Source organism: Daktulosphaira vitifoliae, unplaced genomic scaffold (assembly GCF_025091365.1).
Source record: "Daktulosphaira vitifoliae isolate Bord-2020 unplaced genomic scaffold, ASM2509136v1 Scaffold_4, whole genome shotgun sequence".
Classification (NCBI taxonomy): Eukaryota; Metazoa; Arthropoda; class Insecta; order Hemiptera; family Phylloxeridae; genus Daktulosphaira; species Daktulosphaira vitifoliae.
Genome location: NW_026099575.1, coordinates 13,567,844 through 13,594,121, shown reverse-complemented (window position 1 = coordinate 13,594,121; position 26,278 = coordinate 13,567,844). Strand labels below are relative to the sequence as shown.

At 24.9% G+C, this 26,278-nt stretch overlaps 3 protein-coding genes across 8 annotated transcripts; 1 reads left to right on the top strand and 2 right to left on the bottom strand.

Moving 5' to 3' along the window:
* LOC126905704 (circadian clock-controlled protein daywake-like) lies at positions 1–7,291 on the bottom strand. Its single transcript, XM_050685679.1, has 6 exons — positions 6,739–7,291; positions 2,119–2,211; positions 1,877–2,024; positions 1,281–1,414; positions 1,044–1,193; positions 1–910 (listed from the first exon to the last, which is right to left on the bottom strand). Exons 1-6 carry the CDS (start codon positions 6,851–6,853, stop codon positions 756–758), a joined length of 795 nt encoding a protein of 264 aa, XP_050541636.1. The 5' UTR covers positions 6,854–7,291; the 3' UTR covers positions 1–755.
* Positions 7,292–15,314: 8,023 nt separating this feature from the next.
* LOC126905690 (alpha-1,2-mannosyltransferase ALG9) lies at positions 15,315–22,817 on the bottom strand. Of its 5 annotated transcripts, none has more exons than XM_050685656.1 (14): positions 22,433–22,817; positions 22,302–22,374; positions 22,104–22,245; positions 21,467–21,672; positions 21,273–21,386; positions 21,098–21,208; positions 20,651–20,738; positions 20,383–20,589; positions 19,365–19,487; positions 19,044–19,269; positions 18,617–18,752; positions 18,029–18,152; positions 17,824–17,954; positions 15,316–16,356 (listed from the first exon to the last, which is right to left on the bottom strand). In XM_050685656.1, the coding sequence occupies exons 2-14, from the start codon at positions 22,361–22,363 to the stop codon at positions 16,224–16,226; spliced, it is 1,803 nt and encodes a 600-aa protein (XP_050541613.1). In that variant the 5' UTR covers positions 22,364–22,374; positions 22,433–22,817; the 3' UTR covers positions 15,316–16,223. The 5 variants fall into 5 exon arrangements, with proteins under 5 accessions (XP_050541617.1, XP_050541613.1, XP_050541615.1 ...); XM_050685658.1 differs by having other exon boundaries at positions 22,302–22,368; XM_050685659.1 differs by lacking the exon at positions 22,302–22,374.
* Positions 22,818–22,982: 165 nt separating this feature from the next.
* Positions 22,983–26,055, top strand: LOC126905701 (E3 ubiquitin-protein ligase CHIP). Of its 2 annotated transcripts, none has more exons than XM_050685677.1 (8): positions 22,983–23,139; positions 23,369–23,524; positions 23,711–23,909; positions 23,985–24,112; positions 24,180–24,305; positions 25,121–25,177; positions 25,414–25,530; positions 25,604–26,054. In XM_050685677.1, exons 2-8 carry the CDS (start codon positions 23,393–23,395, stop codon positions 25,736–25,738), a joined length of 894 nt encoding a protein of 297 aa, XP_050541634.1. In that variant the 5' UTR covers positions 22,983–23,139; positions 23,369–23,392; the 3' UTR covers positions 25,739–26,054. The 2 variants fall into 2 exon arrangements, with proteins under 2 accessions (XP_050541634.1, XP_050541633.1); XM_050685676.1 differs by having other exon boundaries at positions 22,990–23,139; positions 23,345–23,524; positions 25,604–26,055.
* Positions 26,056–26,278: the final 223 nt, after the last annotated feature.

Sequence of the window (26,278 nt, the reverse complement as noted above, 5' to 3'; positions counted from 1 at the left end):
AATTCATCGTTATATCTATAAAAATAAAATTATTTTTGGATATCTTGATTAGATTAATTAAATATTTTTAAGTTCATTTACAATATAAATTCATAACTTATCTAGATTTTAAAAGTGATTTTTTGCAAAAAAACATGATTTGTCTATGGTAAGTTTTACATGTAAATTATGATTTATGATTGCAACTTTGCCCGGCAAAGTATATGAGTTACCAATTAAATATTAAACTTATAAAAATCTAAAAATTATCTTAGCTAAATTATTATTAATTGATATATGGTAATAAAAATGAATTGTAGTTACACATTACCATAGCCAAGATACTAAACATATTTTATATTATAAGTGAAATTAATAGTAAATTATAATTAAAATATATTCTATTAGCTACATTTAATTTTGGTATGATCACTTATTAAAATAATTAATAAAAAATAATATTATAGAAAACACTTAATGAGAATGTTTCGTTTAAAATAATTTCATTAAATTTAATTATATTGTTAACACTTAGACAAACAATTATTAAAAATGTATGATTTTTAATTAAAACTATTCTTGTACATGTAATTAAAAACATAGAAAATAATTATTGATGAGTCAGTATTAAGGAAGTTTAGACTCATGAATTTAATATAGAACTAGTTGACTATATACAAGATATTTAAAATAGAAAGAAATAGTCAAATAAGAATTTTTATAAATATAACAAAAATTGTCATCAAAGATTGTTCATCTAATAATCTTACGTCTCATTAATCGTCTTTAAGCCAAACTTTCATTGGTATTTGTAAAAAGGCTGTATTAAGGAAGTTTTTGAAATGTTTTCCAATAGCTTGTGACGCAGCAGGCTTCATTTCTTCGATAATTTCAGCAGAATTTTCATTCAAGAAAACGTTCATTGCTTCTCCTATGTAGCAAAAATGTTCAGCATAGTTTAAAATATACAACTTAATAACAAATTGAAATTATTTTTATCAATAATTGTAAAGTTTTTAGATTTAATCTCAATATTTACAATAATTTCTTTAATATTTATTTACCTATAACATTTTGCCTATTTATGTAATCTTTGATTTTAAAGTCCGAACTTTCTAATTTGAATCCAACGCCCAATCTTTCCGTCTTCATAAAAGTGACACCATCTTTTTTTACTTCAACTCCGTATAATTTAGCTAACGCGGTTACATTATCTAAAAATATGCATCATTATATTTTAATAAAAATTGTGTTAACAGTAACGTTATTATACAATATTATTTAACAATTAAGTTACTAACCAAAAGATGCCCAAAAATCTCCTCTGCTCCTAACTGGAAGTAGTAATACGTTACCGTTAACATCATAATTTCCTGTTGCCTCTAAATGAGGAATAAAAATTCCTAAATCAACTCGAAGCTTGTTTAAATCACTTCTATAGATAAAAAATCCAAATTGAATTATTAACATTGTATAAAGATGATATTAAAAAGAAGTTCTTCGGTTTTTTGTCCATTTTAACTATGACTATTTCCTTAGAAAATATTTGTATAATTGAAATATAATTATCGTTCAGTACTTATTAATTAGATTAAAAACTACAAAATAGTATCTAAGAAACAATAATCTGTCAACGATCGCTGTATTTACATATGCGCGTAGAAAACAATGAATATGTCTTCAAATATGTCTGGGACTACATTTCAATTATTGTACGAAACTATTGTAATTAATAATATTATAATGTAACATTTTACATTATTATTGCCGAGTTTATTAGTAGTCTAAATGTTTGCGACCTATACATAATCCTTTTGTTGAAATATCTTTAAAATTGTTGGAACTACAAGTATCCTTATAGTGCAATATATATGGAATATAAAGAATAGTATTCTACCTGACGTTTAAAACAGTGTAGTTGCTAGCTCCGTGTATAGTCATGTTGCTTAATATAGCTCTCACTCTTACAGCCCCATGACCATTTTCCATTTGCATTTTAGGGATGAGTAAAGGCTCAATAGGTGGCACAGACAATTCATCGATACCTATAAATGAAAATGTTTGTATTTACACAATTGTAAAAGTTTTGTGCGTTATTTAATTCATTGTAAGAAAAATATAAAAAATTAAGAATAATACCATTAACTATATAAGGCCTAAGGTGATTGAAGATTTGCTTTATGCAGCTGTTTAATTGCGGGTCTGTCCTGTGACATTGGTGAATATATTCAGCTGTAAAGTATAAACATAGTTAATTTTAAATCTTGAAAATTATAAATATGACTAAATTAAATAAGTTATATGCTATAGTTAAAATTAATAACCAACAAATAGTTTTCAATAGCTTGGGTTTCAAAAGAAAATAAAAAAAGTTTTATAACGCTGCCAGAAAAATTATGATTTTGAGCAACCACCAAGAGAATTTATTTTTTTAACCATTAGCCCACTTTTTTTCTGATCCAGTCACATATATTTAAATTTGCAAGATAAATGAATTACAATCGTACAAATGCGATAAATATAAATTAGTTTTACCACATAGAGTTATACATATATTATATTATACGTATTAACGTAGATATTTTAACATTATTTTAGTTTTTCAATAATCACTTATCGGTTACTACGATAAATAGCTTATTTGAAAGCGTATTAATTAATTACATTTATTTATCAGTCAATTTGATAACACTATGATCTCCATTAGGTAAGAGTTATAGTTGTTTTCATAAATTAAATTATATTAAATACATATATTTACACAATAAAATAAAAATGCGAAAATACAAGGGTTATATATATTTTATGAAATATATTTTGTATTGAATCCATAATTGTATCAAAAGATTACATTATCCATATTTTCTCGGTACATATTAGATGAAAAGAGGATTATCATCATAATCAAATATATTACCTGTTTAATTTGAAATTCTTTGTAATATAATTATATAATAAACAAACTTAAATAAATACTCACGACCACACCGTATAAGAATCATCTTATAGGATGACTCTCATTTTGAAATCATTATAATGACTTCAAAACGATTATATTTTGAAGGTAAATATAAGAAAATATTAGCTTTATAATTTTTATGTTTACCATTTTTTATATTAAAACATTTATTGTCGATGAAGATTCATGAAAATATTATATATTGAATATTTTGTGTGTCGTATAAAAAAATGTTGCCCCTTTTTCTTATAGATGCCCTATTTTTTTTACTATAAAATGTATTTTGTTCCGAGAGACATATTTTAAATCTTCCCCATTTAGTTACGCCTTTAGGTTACCCTAAAAAATTGATTAATAGAAATAATAATTTACTTTCACTTTATTTATATTAAATAATATACTATTCATTGTTTCAAATGTATATTTTTTATATTTCACCATCATTAGAACAAAAATAAACCAGGGCAAATAAACTTATTGTTCTACAATAAGGTTACGATCACGAAAAACACTTTCCAATTTTTCATTACTTGAAATTTAATTAAAAAAATTAAGTTATTTACTTACTTAATGAAATTAGAATTATTATACGAAAAATGGCAACAAAGTGTGAGTAATTCACGTATTGTATTTTTTTATCATAATATACTAGTTCTAAAGTCATAACTGTCACTTGTCAACCCCCGCCGTTAAAGTCTCCTGTAAATTTCTCTCTGACCATTACAATATTCAGCACATACACATACCAGTTTTTTATAAAGTATTAAGTAATACTTTTATAACTGCCTAACCTAGTATTCGCAACAGTCGCGGTCACTTTCACTTTCTTGTTAGTACCCGGTAGACTTTATGTTTCCGGTCAACGTCTTTGCCTTGGCTCGTCAACGACCGTTGGTCATCTGAGTACCGCGACAGCCAACCGGAGGTGCGACAAGAATTGAATTGTTTAAGTAGTAACTGGTACTGTTTCGTTGACTTAGCCTAATTCGAAATACATTATTTCATTGTTGTTTATTTATCGACTATATTAATCATTTGTTGATTTACCCTTGACCCCGTTAAGACGGTGTGTTTTCAATTGTCCATCAATGTATGTATATGTGCATGTCAGCGTGTACCAATAGGCCCATATTGCAAAGTGACTACATCAAACAATGTGAGCACATAAAAACACAGATTACAAGGCGATTTATCTCATGGATTATCGTCGTGTCCGAACAGATGAATTTAAGAAACAGAGAGCAATATAAAACTAAATATTAAAGTTGGGCAATTAGAAGTATTTGCGATTAATTTTGTCATCAAGTTTTGAAAAAACCGACCATCTTGTGAAACACGATTCAGTATTACATAACAAATTATGACTATTTCCAATCTATTTGACACGAAATGGACGTGTCGATTGTATTACTATGTAATATTGTAACAGCAATATGCATAAAAATAAATAGACTGACAGTTTTTGAGTTACAATTAGACGGCGTTATTTAATTTTAATCAACCGCTTAATATTATTCAAAATCAAATTCAATGTAAACAGTATATTTATTGAGTTTATAAACATGTTGTTAATAAAAATATTAACGCATTCCGCCTGAACTACTCGAGATACAGTGAAAAAAACAACTATACTTTACACCGTCCGTAAAAAATAATAGTTTATTTAACACGATCATTTTGAGGGCCATCATCGATTCGATCGGAGAAAGTCGGGCATCTCTAACAAACACATAACATTTAATAACCGGGTTCATTGCATTACACACATCGATAGACAGTACACTATGTTTATTACGTCGTGTTAAATAATAATATCGATAATAAAGGCCAATGTTAGATAAACAGTAATAAAAAATGTGAATAGCAGTTATTTTATTGTAAAGCTAATGATTAAGTCAGATTATTTTATTGTTTAAATTTTAATAAATTACAATTCAAATGAAAATAAAATGTAATAAAAAAATATATATCAAGAGATCTTAAATCATTTCGGTACACGTTTTATCAAAACTATAAATAGTGATATATCATTGAAGACAAATGGAGCGTTTAAATCGATTAATATTATTTGAAAAAGTTTATTAAATCATTCATAATCATAGCACGATTTAAATGACATTTTTTTTTTTTTAACTATGAAATCTCTCCCTCCTTAATTTGTTTTATCGAACAAATTTGTAATTTTTTTAAAATTTAAGAAGACTACGCTCCTTCCTAATTTTTGCCTATGCATATAATTAGGACTCATATTTCAAATTATAATCAGCGAATGTTAACTTGAAAAGCAACATCAATCAGTAAAAATGTTAGTCTAAATGGTGAAATAAATAGATTTTATAAAAATAATAACTGGTTAATCTTGGTGACACAACTACTCTTTTGAAGTTTTTTTTAATATTTTGTAACCTTTGATTAGCCAACAAAGTTTACATTTTTCATAGGCAATCAATTAATAATTCCGCTTATAGTTTTATTATAGTTCTAAAATAAATTACATAATTTTAAAATACAAATAATTATCTAAGGGTCGTGAACCACCAACCGTGTATTTAGTTCGTTGAACATAAATAGTTAATACATCTTGTTAAGCGTATCGCCAAACCTTTATGTTGATGTCACCGTTGAGCTGTTCTCTAATTATTACGAAATCAAAACGAACAAATTTGTAACTTAATTTATATAATAGATACACTCGTACGCTAAAGTATTATTACAATTTATTTTGTGATCAGCAATACTAATTAATGCTTGAGGTGTCGTGATAGCTATGATAACATAACTAAACATACAACATCTCCTAATATAGTAGTACACCATTTCTAACTATTTTTAATTATATTTGATATCAGGGACGTAGCCAAAACTTCTTAACTGATAGTTAGAATTTAGGGGTTGGGAAGACTCTTATTACGACTTTTATTGAAGCAAGTAGTTGATCCGGAGGGTCATAAGGTCCATGACCTCCATAATTACAAAATACATGCAATACAATAATTTTTTGTAAGAACCGTCTCAGCGTATCAAATTAGTTATATAAATTGAGGATTTTTTTTTTCTAGGTATTTTATTCTTAAAATATAAAATTTGTATTTAATGATCATTTTTAATTTCACCTCATATTTTCGAAAGATTTTTAAAATAAATAAGATACGGTCATTAATAAGTGTGTTAGGGTCATGCTCCCTAGTTATGATACTTTTTGTAATGGCTTTGTAAAATTAAAGGATACTCAAAGTTCCAAGTAATATTAAACAACCCGAATGTCATGAATGAATTGGAACATAAATATTATTTTTACACGTGTTTAATATTAAAATAAAAAAAAATGTCCTAGCCCATACCTTCAATGATTTTGTTTTGCAAAATACATAAAACGGTACACATCAGATTTTTAGATAACTCGAATTATAGCCATATTTAGTGGTAGTTATTTCGGCTAATTTTTATTTTTCGATACGTTTGGTTACTGTTTTATGGTTCAATGAAAACAAATAAAAATATATATTTAATGTTAGAGATCGTACTGCCATGGCTCTCAGTAGAGGAAGTGAATCGATAAAAATCAGACAAATTTATAATTGACATATACAAGATGGTAATTTTAAACCATAACTATAGTTTGCACATAATTTAATTAGTACTACCTAAACAATCTTATAATACATTATTATTACTATAATACAAAGATGTTTAATTATAACTAATAATTTATATGATAGTTAATATTAGGTTTGATTTTAATAATTAATTATTGACTTGAATTTAATTTAAGATTCAAAAGATATAAATTGAGTACTTACGAGTAGCGTTGACGGATAACACAGCATCAGTCGTATCGAATAGGTCTACGTATATGATCAAGAATACAGGAAACACTGCCTTGAAGGATTGAGAAATTTTATATTTTGTCACCATTCTAATGCTTTTTCAAAAAATTAAAATTTTTCCCACTCAAAAAACTCCGTTTTAAGGGTTTTCACGGCGTTCACTAAGTAAGATGTAAAATTTTATTAAGTACAAATAACTAAAGCGAATTGTCTCAACGCTTTGATTTAATTGACCGACACATTTTAATAAAAAATTTTTTTGAGATATGGAGAGTTATAACAATTATTCGCGCGAAAATTAAAAATTATATTTTAATGAGAATTTTACTTTAATTTACTATTATGATATTAAGAGCAATTTTTTTACGTTCCGTCAAAAACCTGAATCTCAGGAAATTTTTTAATGTAGGTGTCTATTGCAAGCTAGTCCGACGGCGCGCTCGGCAATAGTGAAAGTATCCAGAGATGGGGTCGCGAGACATTACATTTCATGAACCTCCTACCCCAGTCACTACTACAGGCAGATGCCTGTCTTGTATGTAGTTGCTAAGATCTACATGTATAAGCATAATATTTTATTAGCTTGGCAGTTTATAAATCCCGATGCTTTTTGAAGTCGTTGCATAACTTCTAACGTTGGTAGATACGAAGAATAGCTGCCACACATTTAAAAAAATCTACAAACGGAAAGAACCAACAAGACGGATGGACGACCTAATGTAGTAGCATGGAGGTTATTATGCCGCATTACGAGCACTGCGTATTATTATACCTATCTATTAGACTAAGTTACATCATTGCAGACACCGCGGAATAGAAATAAAACAATTGACGGAGAAGGCAACGATGATGAAGATACGGGTGGTTAAACAAGACAATCATCAAGGCCGTGCTTCGCCTAAAGCCTTCAATCTCTTTTGCTATTTCTTTATAGTTTTTTCAATAACTATTATAGACTGTACACACAATATATGCTCCTAATATCTACTCTGTAATGATAGTTTATAGTATATTTCTAACGTGCAGTAAAATTTCAATTAAAAAGCTAACTAACTATACCATACAAGTTGTCGTAGTTAAAAATTAGATTTTTAATAATTTCTACTGTTTTTGGTTATTGGATTAATCTGTGAGATAATCATAACTTTCATTTATTTTTGTATTTCAGCAAAGATAACTTTTAATAAGTAAAATGGAGTACTCGGTATCAATTGATTTTCAACAGTAGGTCACATATTTTTATAATAAATAGGGGGCTAGAGGAGGATTAGTGTTTATGTTAACAAATTAGCTTTCCCCAAAAAACGTATATATTTTTAAAAAAAGAATTTTTCAAGGTAGGGATGAAATAAAATTAACTCCCTCAAAAGTTATATTCTAATTGCGACGATGAGTAACAACTTGAATCTCTTTTAAGATATTCATGCCATTTATATTTTTTATAAATTTATATTTAACGAGATAAAAAATTTAAAGTTTAGAGTTTACTTTAACAAGTTTAGAAAAAAGCTACCAAAATTAATATTACTTCAAAAATTAATACATTTTCAACAAAGAAAAATAGTAATTTTTTATTTAAAATTTCTACATAAATTTCATTTTTTTAATTATCTTATTATATCTACGATGCAAAGCTGAGAAAGTATTTATTTTACCATGGTGGGTTTATTTTTTTGTGACTCTCACTACCTTTTCTTAGCTCTCACTTGACCGATTTTTCTCGATACGTAAAAAGATTACATTTGTATCTAATGGATGACATTACTCTTAAAAATTTTTCCATCGTTCTTCGTAAATGAAATCCATCAAAGAATTATGATTTTTAAAATCGATAAATTTCGACATTTTTTTAACTTTTCTTTATTTTAAATTAACATAACTTTTTTAAAAATGGATGAATCAAAATAATTTTTTTTGATATTTTAAGTATATCTTTTTTTTGAAAACCTGACCTTTAATCTGCCTACTGGAGAGAATTCAAAATTTCTAGTTTTTCATGAAAAGTTAACATTTTAAAATTAACTTTTGAAAATATTACGGAAATACTCCGATTATCAAATATATGTTACATTAAAGCTTATGTTTCATACAATAAGTTCAAAAAAATAGTATTCCTACACCTTATATTTTATAATAGTCGCTAACATTAAAAAAAAAAATTTAATTCGTACATAAAATCACCATTTCTCATGATAAAATTTTCTATTTTTTTTTTTAATTATTCTTTCTATATTTTAGGTCAATTGGTATAGTCCTATAGAAGGGTGGGGTTAAGTACTCCATTTAAATCTATTGAAAAAAATGTTAATAACTTATAAAGTACTATTTCAAAAAAATGTTATCAACTAGTCATTTTTTTAACTTAATCATTTTATAAGCTAGTTAAATTTGTACTGAGCCATAAAAGAAGTTAAGTTGACGCTTTTATAAAGTATAAGTGATGAATTAAAAAAAATGTAATAATTAATAATATTGAGAAATATATAAACTAAAAAATACAAAAAATAATCTTCTTAATATTACTATGATTTGAGAGAAATCGAGTAGCTAATATCAAAAAAATCACTCTATATACAACAAATTTATAACTCTTTATAATTTCTCCGTAAAAGTTATAATACTACATTATTAAATATCAATTTCATATTAAATTTAATCACCACAATAAGTATTTATACCTATTATTTACTTATAAATTATAACTTGTAATAAGAATATAATTAAGGAAATAAGAGTTTATATTTTTGGAATAATCCACCAATTTCTTAAAAACAAAAACTATCTACAGATTTGCATCGAAGCGTTTCTTATGGTAGTGCTTTTAATCACTGCCAGACATCATCTATACTTGTCCCAACATTGTCGTATCCCTATTGTGTCACGACTCTACCACTGTACTGGGTTTTTTTTTACTTTAACAGTCATAACTTTTTGAAAAATGGATTAAACAAAACGTTTTCTTTTCCTTTTATTTGGTATGAATTTTTTTAAATTTGACACTTATTCTAGGTCATAGGGAAGATTCAAAATAGCCATTTTAATGTAATTTTATTAAATCATGAATATCTTTTATTATTTTATCAAAATTATTATTAAAAATATTAAAAATCTGGATTTATTTAACTTCTAATTATCTTAGGAAATTTTTAAACCTCAACAAATGTGAAATCTATAAATGACAGAAAAAATTACTTTGAACTATGAAACATTTACTTTTATAATTAATAATTATAAGTAATATTACTGATAGAAAATTAGTAATCAAACTGTAATTATTCTTTATGGCTATTATTTTCTTAGTACTATATAACTCCAGGTAGATTAAGAACATGAACAAACAGTTAGTAATATTAAAGACAAGTATAAGATCTATGAATTTTATTTATTATTTTTTTTTTTTATTATTATTATTTTTTATTTATGACCTCCATAGAAAAATCTTGACATACCATTGATTTGTGTACACATAATTAAAATAAATTAAAAGCGCTTTTAAATATGCTAACATTTTAATTTCGAGTTGATTGTCAACCAGCTTTGTTCGTCAAGTGAATATGTAAGACAGCAATGTATTTCGACACTTTAAAGTAAATAAATCATCACGTACACTACTTATTTATGACACGTGCGTCAGTCGTATGATTTTTACTAAATGCTTATCGTATATAAATTAATGTTTTGGAAGCGAACTTGAACCTTTATAATATAAACAACTATCAACAAATAACTAATAGAAAAATAAAAGATAATTTAGAATAGATTTTATTAACGTTATATTATTGTAGCGACCAGGTAAAAGTTTTACATATATTTGTCATTCGTAACACTTTTAGCATAGACGTTGTTTACTCGCAAATTAAAATTCAGAATGACTATATTTTGTTTTATGGTGTTTTTCTTATTGTTCTCATCTTACCTTGTCCATCTAGATTTCACATCAATCAATTTTGTATTATATATTTGCACAAACAAATATGTATGCATACATAAGTAACATTATTATCAGGATAATGAACTTGCGCTAAAAAAATAAGTACCAATCGCAATAGATAACAAACATTTAAACGAGAGCTATGGATAATTTTATAATTGAAATTAATATGAATTATTACATCATAAAATGTTTAATTAATTTTAATGATCAATTACGAAACTAATTGACGAACAGATAGGTAAAGTGACATTTTAAAGTTAATGGTCTTGAGTCCCATTTTTCAAGATTTATTTATACTTGATAACAGTGGCTGCTTGTGGCTTGGACGACGGGATATCGCACCCCCTACTAAAATTAATTAAAAGAATAAAATTAATTTTATATTCTTAATCCTACATTTTTATTAAAAATGCAAATTTTTAGATAGTAAAATAGCTATAATACATTTGACGAGTGCGAACATTTAAGTTGTTTCCCTCAGATACCAGAAATGTATGCGGTTACTCACACGAGTAGTGTTTGGACGACCGGCAGCGTCGTCCATACAGTAAAGTATTAGTATATTACTATGTTGGGTAATTTATTTTTAGAATTAACTGCTTGTCGTTATCGATTGTTATAATAGTATAATCGCTATTATTATTATTTTCAATTCTATTTTCTACTGCGACCTTTAAAATAATAATATGTGTATTGTGTTTTATTATATTTAATTAGACAATTTTTTATACCTATGACTAGCTGTATTATATTTAAAGTCGCACCCCCACCACCGGCACCCACGAACCATCATTTCGTCTACAAATAAACTAACAATATAACACCTCGTATTGAAAGTGTTAATATTTAATCGTTGATATGAACATTTTGTGCTATTAATGATGTTTATAAAAATATTATACTTATGGTACTAATAGTACGCATAGAAAAAAATTTAAAAGAAACGAGAGTAGTTTTAATGAACTAAATGCAAAAGAATCATTTAAAATAAATACTTTTTATTTAATAATTGATCAGCTTTATAGTGCTTTAGTACATAGAATTAACGCTTATACTAACGTAAGGGATAATTTTAAGTTATTATCAGACATTTCAATGGACATGAAAATTGAAGACATAGAAGAAGGAATGGAAAAGTATCCAAAAGATTTCCCTGATGATTTTAAAAATGAGTTTTAACAGTTTCTAAGTTTTTCGTCAAAGTCTTTATCATTAATTACAACGAATAAAAATAAGAAGAAGAATATTTTGCTTACATGTATAAGATGATAGTTGATTTAAATGTGACTAGGAGTTTTCCAAATGTTGAACGGTTATTACGTTTATATCTTTCTCTTATGTGTACTAACTGTACAGATGAAAGATCATTTAGCCGATTAAAATTATTAAAAAACGTTTTAAGATCTTTACTATCACAGAATAACCTACGAAATCTTGGAATTTTAAGTATTGAAAGTGAATTTGTAAAATCTCTAGACTTTGAAGATGTGATCCAAAATTTTGCAAATGAAAAAGCTAGAAAAAAGAATTATGTTTTGATGAAGGGGATAAACAATTTGATAGTTGCGACGATGACAGTGACTTATTTTATAATAATTTATGTATTTACTTATAATTAAAAAATGTGCTTATAGAGTAAAAATTTTCAATTTAACCTGGTTTTGTATTAAATCTTATTTATAAAATAATGAATGTATAATATTATATAACATTTTGTTGTTTGTAGTATTCACTTCCCTCTAAATTTGGAGAAAGACTATATATAACAGAAAACAATAATATAGTTGCAGCCACCGACTAGCAACCATCACTCTGAAGATGGACTCTGCAATGAGTCCGAAACGTCAGAACTCAACTGTAAACATGGATATATCCTCAAGCACTTCAAGCAACAAAACAATCCATGAAAGTTTTAACACATTCAGAAAACAATAATCTTCATATATTTTATTCATGTTACTTATATTTATAAGGTAATTAATTAGGCCCATCTGAATCATTTGCTTACGGCCCCCAAAGTACTTAATCCGGCTCTGGGTACTATTATAAGTAATAAAAATGTGCACCAGCACTCACAAGCCGCCACTGGTTGATAACTTTCATTGTATTTGATTTTAATTGTCAAATACTATAAAATAAAATTAAAAATGAATTATAAATATAAAATTAACCTGTACATATTATAGTAGCCAAAGTATTCTAATAATATAAAATATTTTTTATTCAAACATTATTTTGATATTTTATCCACAGGTGAGACCTGACAAGAGAAAGTTTAGTTTGCCTTAAGCGTTTAAGAAAAATATATCGTAAACAAATAAAAGGTCATTTAAAAGGTCGACTGTAATTTAGATCCTACACTAAAATTATTATTAGTGCAGTGGTGTATCTTCGTAAGAGACAACCTGTGGTGCAGTTTCAAAGCACAACGATTTGAGGGTTGGTTGATTAAGGGAGGATGTCGTAAATAAAACTGTAGAAAACTTAATTTTTTCATTAGTTGTGTGTATAATTAGTGGTATTTATAATAATAAATACTGGTAATATTACTAGTAACGGTATTCTTAAAGTAATAATTTCGGTAGTAGGAAGTAATAATTAAAACTCGAAAAATTTTTCCAAATTTTCTATAGTTTTTCACAATTTCCGAATAATAATTTCAGAAGAATCTGATATCTCTCCTTCCTAAAATTTTATATAATTACACAAAATTCTATTACAAATAATCTTTCCCTGATTTTTTTTTAATTTCAACTGCTCCAAATTATAAAATGATAAAAAATGAAAAGGTCATCAATAAATGTGTGAGTGAAAGATGACATTCTTTTTCATACGTAGTAAAGAGATAGTTAGAAAAGCTAAATAAATAATGTATAGTCCCTTTTATTGATGGTTTATTGTTATTAATAAATGAATTAAATCTATTTACGCTTAATTGTAATCATATTTTTATTGTTAAAAACATCTATTTTCAATTGTTTTTTCTCGTTTATTTTCAAAAATATTATCAAAAGTTTCAAAAGTAATTATTTTATTAGATATGAAATATAATCAGTTCATTTTTCAGTAATCTAATACATTAAGTAAAAACTTCAAATAAATAATAACAAACCAATAAACAAAAAGCGTATTTTAATAATCAAGTTTTGTAAATGCAACAAAAAAAAATCTAATAGATTATAAGTTGTAAAACAAGTAACAATTTATTTCGTAATAACCTATATACAATTTAATTTCTGAGTAATAATAAGAAAGAAGTGAATTAGGTAACCATTATGAATAAAGTTGAGTATTGATCATTGTACTCAATCAAAATAGATGTTATTAAAAGCAAAATCTTTAAACAATAATTGAAAGACATCGAATTCTTATGAACTACATTGATCTCGTAAGCAGATTACATCATTAATGTTTAACAAAAATTATCTGAGCAGTCGCGTGCGATGACTAACCGCATTGAAAACTAGGAAAGTTTTTGCCAACACAAATTATAATTACTTGGGGTTTTTTGTTATTTTAACCGACTCTTGATATTTATACTTTTACTTGTATAAACGTGATTCATAATAACTATAGAAATAAAATTAATATCTAACACTCAAATAAGAAATAACCGCACGATGTAGAAAAGGTAATACTACATCTATCAAACAATAAAATCTCATCATACTTAATTTTATTAACTATAAGTCTTTTATCATCAGCTCATTAGAATCACGAATTATATAATTCGTGTATCTACATAGTTTAATAGTTAAGTTATAGTGATATAAATATATACATACAGTTGTATATAAATCACAAAAACTTATCTCATATGGTCAAATAACGCAGTACACAAAAATATTGTTTTGTAACCATAAATGCAATCTGGAAAACTTAAAGTACTACACGTAGAAATAAAAAATAATAATCTAATTTAACTTTATTTAAATTTTTAATCGTATACGACACGTTTTTTAATTGAAAAACTCTCATCTAATTTTATTTGAATTGGATAAATACGAGCCAAACAAAAAATAGTGGAGTAGTAATTACGAAAACAAATGATTATAGAAATCATTATTAAAATTAAACTGCATTTTTATCAAAACTTATTTTTGAAAATGTTCTTCTGAACTTTGTTTCTAGATGTTAACTAATACCATTACCATTTATCATACAAATTAGTGTCGGACTTAAATTTTGAATACTTAGATGCTCTTACTTTATCTATTATTTTTTTTAAGATCCCAAAAACATAGAATCTTAATGTAAAGTATGCATATCCATTCATTAAATCCCACATTTTTTTAATTTATAATCACTTACTAATAAGTCTTACCCTAACTTAAAAAAATAAACAAAACTTTAATGCAGTTTTATTTAATATAGATATTGCGAAACACTGCCTTACTAAGAAATTTGATCAATCATCTAAACTCATATTTTATATAAAAAAAAAACCGTTCTTGCATGTAAATACTACAACTAAAACTTTCTTCAAAATACGAACACATGATCGTTTCTTACCACAAAATAAAATAGCGACGGGTGAGCATAGATAATATTAAATAATACGCCAATGCCACCCGATCGATTAAATAGAACTTAAATATGAGGAAATATATGAATGTAATTTTATTTTAGGTAATACTTAGAATACAATTGTTTTTAACTTAAATAATACAATAACATTAAAAAAAATAATATTTTGAGGTGAAAAACAATAGAAAACAAATGACATGTGTACTTTTTATAAGTATCAGCAATCCACAGTAGGTTATAAAACGGTATTAACGGCTATAATTAGTATAAATCTTGATTACAACAGACTATTTTTCAAAGTCATCATTACTATTTTAATGATGTTTCCGTAAATATATTAAGTAAATGTGCAACATTTCCTTGACCGTTTTTGAAATTCGCTAAATTTATGTTTCCTCGTACAAAATATTTCAGCCCTTAACTAGAAGAACTTGTGCAGAGCACCATCTACTTTTCCCAAATCATGCTAATTATTAAGACCTATGATTATTTTTAAGAACGGTTGCTTTCGAGTACCGCAAAAGCTCCAAGGTACTCAAAACATAACAAAAATTTTGGACTCCAAACATTCTACGTTTTAATTTGACTATCAACAAATGTCATTGAGTCCGTAATTACATAAATGCAATGTCATGTCAGATTTTTTTTCGTGCACAACACATTAGAGAGTTACCGTGTACGTAAACGCTTCAAGGTTAGTGAAAATAAAAGTATCATGCAATGCTCCTCTGCGTTTTTCATTTTTTTGTTATACTTTATTTTATTAAATCTCGTTATAATCCTAAATTAATTATTTTTTATAAATGTGTTAATCGTCCTTATCTCATTTTTCATGTCTTACAATAATCAGAATTTTACAGATTAGCGCTATTTTTCAAAAGTGTTGATTAATTAATAAAAGAAATTATTCACAAATGATTTAATAAAAAATATAAGTTTATACTTTACACATATTTAATATATTCACTAACATATAATATAATATGGAATAATATATTTATGAAGCATTTCTGATGTTTATGTTACCCATTTCTTCAATTTGATTTCTGATCAGTAAATTATAAGAAGAAAAATACACATTATCTTCCCAAATAAATGGAATGTATAGAGTTCTAAACAATAATTTAGTCCTGAAATGTTTATAAAATATAAATAAATATTCATTTTTTTTTATACTAGTTTAATTATAATAACCATTAAAAGTACAATTTTTTTTAATTCTACATTAATGCAGTGATTTCTTGAAGGAAGGATGTAAGGTATGAAAGGAGTTAAAACCCCCTTAGTTTTATTAAAGTTTTAATTAAAGCCATTAATGGTCACCAATTTTATAAGATATATATATATAGGTTGTAATTAGGGTTCTAAACTTCATGCATATGTAAAATTTGTTTGGATCACTTCCAAGATATCAAACTCCAGGAGAATTAATCATAAGTATATACAGAAACATAGGAACTCTTTTTGTTCTGAAGAAGATGAACCCCCCATGCTCACTCCAAAACTAAAATCCTAATTAATATAATCTGATTAAAATTACGAAAAACAAAATTGAATAATATTGAAAACTAGAGATTATAAAATGAACTTTACAAATACATAAAGTCCTAAAGCCCTAATTATACTAATATTTTAATTTTCTAAGCAGAAAATTTAACATCAATATTTGGCAAAATTTATTGTACACCACTAAAATTTATCTCTAAGAATTCTATTGATGATTGTAAGGTTGAGAGAATAAAAATGTTTAATAACACTGTTTAAAGAAACAGATATTATTAATTAATTAGCATTAAATTAGTATAATTTATACAGAATGTTCCATTAAATGTACAATTTTTAAATAAAGAATAAATTTCAACTATAATTTCTAACTTCAATTCTTCAATTGATTTTGTTTTTATGTCTATAGAAAGCCCCACAAAAAAAAAGATCACAAGATTTGACAGGCCATTTTTGAACAACTGCCTTAAAAATTTTTCTTGAAAAAAGGCAAGCTTTTCATGCAAAATGAGACATGTTGCGCCATTTTGTTTAAATATTACTGTGTTTTGTAAATCGTTCTAAGATAACAAATTAAATATTTATCATTATCGTAGTTTGTATGGGAGCTGTGAGGACTTCAGCTCCACAGGAATATATGTAGTCGCTTCAAATTATTGAATTTTTTTTTGGTGAGAGAGGTGGATATAAAGCAATTTATTTAACAGGGACGCTTCCCATTAGGTTTTTTATTTATGAAGTAGAATAACATTCTGTTTCCTATATTATAGGTCTATAGCTTCCACAGACAATTTTTATAGCCAAGCCCATGGTATGTATACTAACAAAAATGATAGTAGATAGAGAAAATTTAATTAAAACATGGCAACCAAATAATGGCTGATTCAAAAGTTGTATACTTTATCGACACCTATATAATTATAATTATAGCAAATATAATGCACAATTGAAAATATTAGGCTAATTATAACAGTTTTTTCATCTAACATCTTTGTCCTTTCAACTTTTCAATCAATTCATATATATATTTTATTTAAATAAATAATATTATATTATGAAATTAAAATCACTACTTGTAAAATTATTTAGCTTACTTTTGATTGTTTAGAAAAAAAACTGATTTCACAATAGACCATTCGGTTTTTAATTCAGAATAATTAGGTTCAAACTCTGAACTTAGGTTATTATTTAAGTCCACTAAAAAGTGGCATAAATTTATATCACTCTGAAATATAAAACTTACTAAATAAGTATATTTTAAAATTTTAACTAAAAAATTATAATAATAGGATCACATACATATTTATCAAGTTCTTCTTTATTTTGATCATTAAATTTTTCAACAACTTTAGATAAAGAATCATTTTGAAATTTACCGGGCAATAGTCCTCGAAACTCTGATTTTATAAAATGCATCTTCCATCTGAAATATACATATCATAATCAAATTAGTAATAAACAGATAAATAGTACTGTATGATTAAAAATGCTACTTTCCCCAAAAAGAATTATATATTTAAGTACCAACAATGTTATATTAAATAATTGATATCTAGTAAATATTTTTTTTAGGTTTGATATATTACTAAGAAAGTTTTTACTATAGGTCTTATGTAAGAACTCACAAACAATACAAGTACCATTTAACACCAATCTTATTGATTTTCAATATTTTTCACTAAATGTTCTCTTAGTATATCACGAAGTAAGGTCATTTGACCCATTAAATGTTTGATTTAAATAAATAATATAAACAATAGGTTTAATAAAATAATTTGACATATTCTAAAACTATACAAATTTAATTTTCTTTTACTTTACTTAAGATTAAATAACTCTAATATTTACTCATGTCTTATAATCTATAGACAAAAAAAATATAATCACCTCTGGTCAGGTAAAAAAAAAGATGTTGGAAATCTATGCCATTCTTTTCCAGCGCAGACATTAATAATATCTAATTTTGGCAATGTTAAATTTTCATTGCTTAGCTCGGCATAAATATCAAGGGGACCATGATAGCCTAAAATTAATAAAAGTAAGATGTAAATAATAAAAAAAATATTAAAGTAAATAAAATGTATACGATTTTTTAGAAAAACCAGAGAATAATGAGAAGACATTACATCCCCATAAGTTACAGATTGAAACAATAAATATTAAGCCTATTGAATACTTATGCATTTTGTGACAATACAAAACTTAAATTCTATAATTTTTTAATATATTTAAATATAATGTTATTATGTTTTCAAAGAGCTAATTTTAAAACATAAAATTACAGCTGTAGTAAAAAAATAAGAATTATTATTACCTTTTATCAAGAGTAAACATCGAGATAATCCTAACAATACAAATAATACAAAAAATGGAATATAAGCCACATCTTTAAAGTGTTTGAATAATTTTGACAATGTGAACATATTTAACTTTGATGAAATAACTTGAACAATATTAAGTGTATCAGGTATATAATACTTTAGTGCCACAGCAGATGTAAGAGATAACAAAGGATAAATTGGAAATAGAAATCTTTCTTCCTAAAAAAAATGTACATAATATAAAATATTCATAAATCATTTTTTGAAAAATTATAAAAAGTATAATTTATATTAAATATATTAAAACTATTTACCTTATGAGGTTGAGCAATAAATACAGTGAGCCATAAATAAAAAGGAGATAAATATAACACCCACAAATTCAATCCAATATTTGTATATTGCTTAGAATCTTGAAATACAATCATAGATATTATCTATTTAAATTTTAAAAAAATAATTANTTATATGTAACCAAAAGGAGATAAATATAACACCCACAAATTCAATCCAATATTTGTATATTGCTTAGAATCTTGAAATACAATCATAGATATTATCTATTTAAATTTTAAAAAAATAATTAAAAATATTAATCTTTTTACAACACTTTGTAACAAAATTGTATTTACTTGAATCATATTTACAATATTGCAAACCATACAATAAATACTAACAAATATAGTTGTGCAAATATCTTACTCAAATAACAATTTTAATTAATTGGTAACCCAGTAAATTAAAATTTTAATGTATAATTAAGGAATTTTTATTTATTATAAGAAGAATATATAAATAATATTTTAATGAAATTTTAAAGATTATCTCAAAAACTGTCAATTTTAAATTATAATGAATAGTATAAACATTAATAATATGTAAGACTTTGGATTATTTGAATTTAGTTAATCCGAATACACTATCAGCCAGTAAAATTTTTTATTAATTGACTTGAAAACTTAGTAATGTGTTTTTTCTGATATTATAGTTTTTAGGGGTTGAGGGTTAATTTCTCCTAAACGTAAACTATTTCAGTGTGACTATATAATACTTCGACCGAATTATAAAAATTTGAGACCCTTCAAAGTGACTCAAACAAAATTTATAAATGCATATAATTCACAGTCCTAGTAATACGTTTAAATTAAATCAGATACTTAATTCATTATGGCCAATCTACTTAGCTTAGTTGAGAACAAACCCTAGCTTGGTGCATAAGTTCCAAGGTTTGACTGCACTAAGCTACGTAGGTTTTCCCGTCTTTTCTAATACAAGCATAGCTTTTCAGATAGGGTATTAGGGTAAATAGAATAATAATAATAATATATTTACCTTGTTAAAAAATATTCCAAATGGTGCAATTACTGTTAGTATGAATGCAACATTAAAGTTTAAAATACCATTATATATATAAAAACTCCAATGCTCAGTACCATACAAATCTGGTCCATGATTGGTAAATATATTATAAAATACAATATTCAACGGAGCTATAACAAATTTTCCATAAATATAAGAATCAACAAAAATTTGATAACCCTACAAATAATAAATATTAAAATGTTTTTGTTATAAAATTATTTAGCACTTTAATTCTTACCAATATTGTTAATAATGATATAAAGCACCATTTAATAAATAAGTTCTTTTTTTTTTGTCGAAAAATAACATCACAAGCAAGTGGAAATCTGAAATCATTTTATTAAAATAAAAAATCATGAAATATAAAAATTGTATTCTGTGAAACAATTTTCTAAATTTTGGGTTGAACTTTAAATTTTATTATAGACAGAAATTGAGGGTCAGAGATATTATTATCTCCTCTCAAACTATTTACTCTAACTATTAATAGTAAGGAACATTCTAAGCAAATTTAATAAAATTATATATGTATATATTATTCTCTTTCTCTACTTTAAATTTAAATTTAAAAGTGTTACTTATATTAAGTGCCAATAATACATAGACTTAAACCTACATAGTCTATACTCTATTTGCCCTAGAGTATAATAGTATAATTATATTATATAAGCTATTGAAATATTACCCAATGAGACCTGAAAATGGCCAACTCAAAAGTGTTGAAATGGCAGTTGTAAAAATAGCCAATTCTAGATTTCCATTATACCAAGAACCTATTGATAAAAAAGTCATATACCTAAATTCAATAAAATATATTATACTAAAATTATTAATTTGCAATTTTTTTTAAAGAATTATACATGGAAAAGCTTGATGGCAAATAAGCAGCAGATGCAATAAACATTCCAGGACTAAATACTGAAATGGCTAAATAATATTTAGCAATAGTTGAACCAAATTTTTTATGTATAACTCTGAAAAAAAAAAGATAAATATTTAATTTTAAACTTTCTATAATTTAATAACAAGATCAAATTCATTTTTCTAATATTACCTGTAAAAGTATATTTCACATGCAGAACAAAATAAACCTAGCATACAACGAATCATGTAAAACAACATAATTTTTCTGACACTAAAAAATAATTGGTAAATATATGCAGGTACCACATGAATGAGAATGTATAAATAAGATCTTAATGCATATGTTGGTGCATATTCCCATGTTTGAAATCCACTATTGAATATGAAATAATGAGTCTAAAATAAAGAAATCATTTTTTTTATAATTAATTAATTTATTAAAACTACTGTGAAATCTAAAAAAGTATATTTATCAAAATTTTAAATTGTTATATCAAATAAACTATAATCTACATAAATTTTATAAATATAACCAGTAAAAATTTCAAGAAGGCTTTATTATCTTTTTGATCAAATAATAAGATTGTTTTTGCTAAATGTATAAATAATTTATATGTAACCAAAAATACCTTTACACCACTTCATACACTTTCTCTAAATATGACATATTGAAGTAATACATTTACATTTAATTTTAAAATTATTTTCCTTAAAAATTAATAAAATATAAAATTAAAAGCCTTAAAAATAATTTTGATTTTGCTTTAGATATACCTCTATTATATTTAAAAAACAATATCAAATGAAAATATTTATGCTATAATTACAGGTTCCCAATAGTTAAAAGTTTCATCGCAATCAGTTATATGAATTAAAAACGCAGCAAATATTCTAGCAGATAAAATAATTTTGAATGGAGCATCAAATGTCATTAGCCAGTTTCCAGACGAAATTGTTTTTTCATTTGACCTGAAAAACATAAATCTATTACAGTTAAAATTTTTTAGACAAATTATAAAACATACTTAATATAGCAAGATTTATGTTTTGCTATCTCTTTTTTAGCACCTTTCGATTTTGGTGCCATAATAACTGTTACTTAACAATTAAAAAGATAAATTATAAAGAAAATTACATATTATGTTAAGGCATTTACTTGATTTAACTCAATAGAAATGATAGTATCTCAATACTTGAATCTTAAATTATTTTAAAATAAACTCAACCTACAAATATTGTTTCTTCTAATAAAAAATTGATAACCTAAATGTATTTAATTGGTGTACATAAATAAAAAATATACTACAAATTACATTGAATTATTTTTTAAAAACTAATTAATAGATAAGATATTATCAAGATCACAAAAAACCGGCTAATTTGGATTACATTCCTTACTATCTTAGGAAGGAACTAAATTTGATTTCTCATTTCCTCTCAAATAAAAATCAATAGTAGTGTCATTTAAACATTAACATATCATATTTAAGTCGAGTAGTTTTGAAAAAAATCAAAATCACCATTAACTAACATAGTTTTTCATAACTGTTATCACATTGCTTAAAGGTAATAACGTAAATTTCAATTATAATATCGCCATACTTGGTGTTGGAATCAAAAAATTAAAGTGGAAGTAGCGTTGTACAACTTTTTATTGATAACTATAAAACACATGAACTATTTTAAAGAGGTAAAGATATTATCTAAACCATGAATATTACTATTATGACGAGTTATCTTATTATATACAAATATACTAATTGATAATAACAATAGACAATGTTTTGAGACAGTTATATAATTATAATTGAAATCTTAAAATCTTTGTGACATCTATAGTAGCTCATCAACTATATTTCTAAAGTAAGTATTTCTGAGTATAATATAATGTTTTTGTATTATCTCTACACTGTGTATAATTTTTATTATACAGCGTAGAGTTATTAAAGTAATAGTTAGTAAATAATATTAAGAATAACTTAAATATACAACATACACGCATTCAGAACTAAATATTCATTGTAATAAAAGTTAAAAATATAATCTTAGTTATTTTTTTTTTATTTAGGTATAATACAATTGTTTTTTGTAGTTGTAGAGTTGGGCAACTAAAAAAATGTTCAATTTTAAAACTTCCAATAAACACACAGTAAATAATCCTACAGATAAAGAATTAAAAGAAGAAGGCAATCGCTTATTCAGTTATAAACAATATGAGAAAGCTATAGAGTGCTACAATAAAGCTATAGTAAGTAACGTTAAAGTAAAATTAATAGTATATTAAGTTAATAATAAGTGAACTTAAGTTCATTAGATAAATATAACTTATAATTAATACTGAATTATTACTAGACAGTATCAAATTATTAACTAGTTGCATTAGCACTTTACAAACTTTTTTAGGATAGTTTCTTTATTTTATTTTATTACTTAGATAAAAAATCCAGTTGTGCCTATATATTTCACAAACCGTGCTTTATGTTACTTGAAACTCAAACAATGGGACAAAGCATGTACTGACTGCCGGCGTGCTTTAGAAATGGACTTTAACTTTATCAAAGGGTGTTTTTTCCTAGGCATAGCTCTTATTGAATTAGGAAGTTTTGATGAAGCTATTAAACAATTACAAAGAGGTACAAGTATAACAAATTATATATTAATAACTATATCATAGAATTAAACTAACTCTTGTTTTTAATATATATCAGCTCATAACTTAACAAAAGAAAAAAAAATTAATTATGGCGATGATATTACTAGTCAATTAAGACGAGCCCGTAGACTTAAATGGGAGAAACAAGAAGAAGTTAGACAAAACCAAGAAATTGAGCTTTTGGTAATTTTTTATTTTGATGTTACTTTGAAAATTCTAAAAATTCATTATACAATTGTTTAATTTTTAGTCTTATTTAACAAAATTAATGGATGATGATTTATCTCGTAAAATAAGTATATTACCAAAGCCATCAGATAATGAACATGAAATTGAAGAGTATGAAAGTTGTGTTATGGAATTAAAAAATCAAAAAGTAAATTCATTTTTTATTGTAAATTAAGTAAATTTTTAAATCTAGAACATAGATTTTTTTGCTAAAAAATGAATGACTATTTGCTGATGACATATATACTTAATTTTGTTGCTATCCAACAAATAATAAGGCTACTTATGATTTTTGTAATAACTTAAGATTTTTATCTATTTTATTGAATTTTTTATTTATTTAATATTCAGTGCTGCACAAGGTCGAAGTAAGAAAATGTGTGCCTCAATTTCATGTTTAATAAGGTCTCACACAAGAAAGTAACATAATTTTTAGGATACAAGTATATATAAGAGAAATTTTTATTACCTCCTTTAAACAAAAAAATAAGTATATCTTTAATATGTAATCATTTTTATTAAAAGAAATGATCCCACTTTAAGCGCCTCCTTGGACTAGGACCCCACAAAATCTAGCATCAGTATTTTTGATATAAAAGTATATATTATCTGGATTAATCAGAAAAATTTGTATACTTATAAATTTTGTCAGATTTAATTAATATGACAATTTGATAATAATAAATGATAAAAAAAATTAACAATATAAATTGTTAATATAAAGATAGTAATACAGGCAAAATTGATTCCTTAACTAACAATGAGTTTCACAATTATTACCAAATGTTGAATGTATATTAGACTTTTATTATAAAAATAGTTATTGTAATATAACTATACTTGTTAAAAATAATTGAAAATTGTAATGTTTGGTTTAAAAACAAACTGATGTTTTACATTAGTGAGATTCCTAAGAAATGTTGTGTTTAAAATTGCCAAATATTTATATTATTTTGTTCTCAGGAAAAATATTCTGCTGAGCTCCACACAATTTTTGCCAAAAATGATGATAGACGAAAGGTATTCATTATTATATTTGTGATATAATGTAAAAAAATTATATTATAATTTTCATTTTTATTACTTTAAAAAAATAATTTAAATAATATTGTTTGTCAACATTTTCTAAGTAATTTTATTTTTGTAACTTATACATGTTAGGCGTTTAATGCCTTCTTCGTTCTAAATAAATTAAACTAAAGCTATTGGCCTTTATTTAAAAATTCTTTTTTATAAAATAACTTTTTGTTAAACAGAAACGTGAAGTACCAGATTATCTATGTGGAAATATAAGCTATGATATTTTAAGAGATCCTGTTATTACACCTAGTGGTATTACATATGACCGTAAAGATCTAGAAGAACATTTAATGGTATGTATTATTAAAACAAATCAATAAACAATATTAAGTTGTTTAATTTTTAATAAAAATTTTGTTTTTGTAGAAAGTTGGACATTTTGATCCAGTCTCTCGTCAAAATTTAACTGTTGATCAACTTATACCTAATTTAGCATTAAAAGAAGCAGTAGAAGCATTTGTTATGGAAAATGAATGGGTGAATTACTACTGCACCTTATAAAAATTCAATTAATTTCACTTTTACTACTTTTTATGATATAAAAAACCATTTTTTAAAAATAAATTTAAAGCAAAATCATACATTATTAAAATTATTATTACAATTTTTATATTTGTTGTGTATAATTAAAATTATTTCTTTTATTTTTTAAATACAAGTTTTTAAAATACATTTTCTTTCTTAATTTAATGACATTTACAAAAATTTAACATATAAATCCATTAAATGTGTATTTAAAAAATATAAGCGTTTGTTTGCTATATTATTATATTTTAATTGATTACTATTATTTGATGTCATACAAGAATGATAACCCTAGTTAATGGTATATAAATTAAATTATTTATTTATGAAATATGAGTGCTAGTCAATGATGTGGTTAATTGACTTTTTACATTATTGTGTATTATTATTCCTATAATCTTATAAATTAGTAATATGTATATAAGTTAAATTCCATTAATTATTATTCCAAATTGTTACATATTACATAAAAAATGTATATAAAACCCAAAAAATATTAGTTTTTTATTATTGATA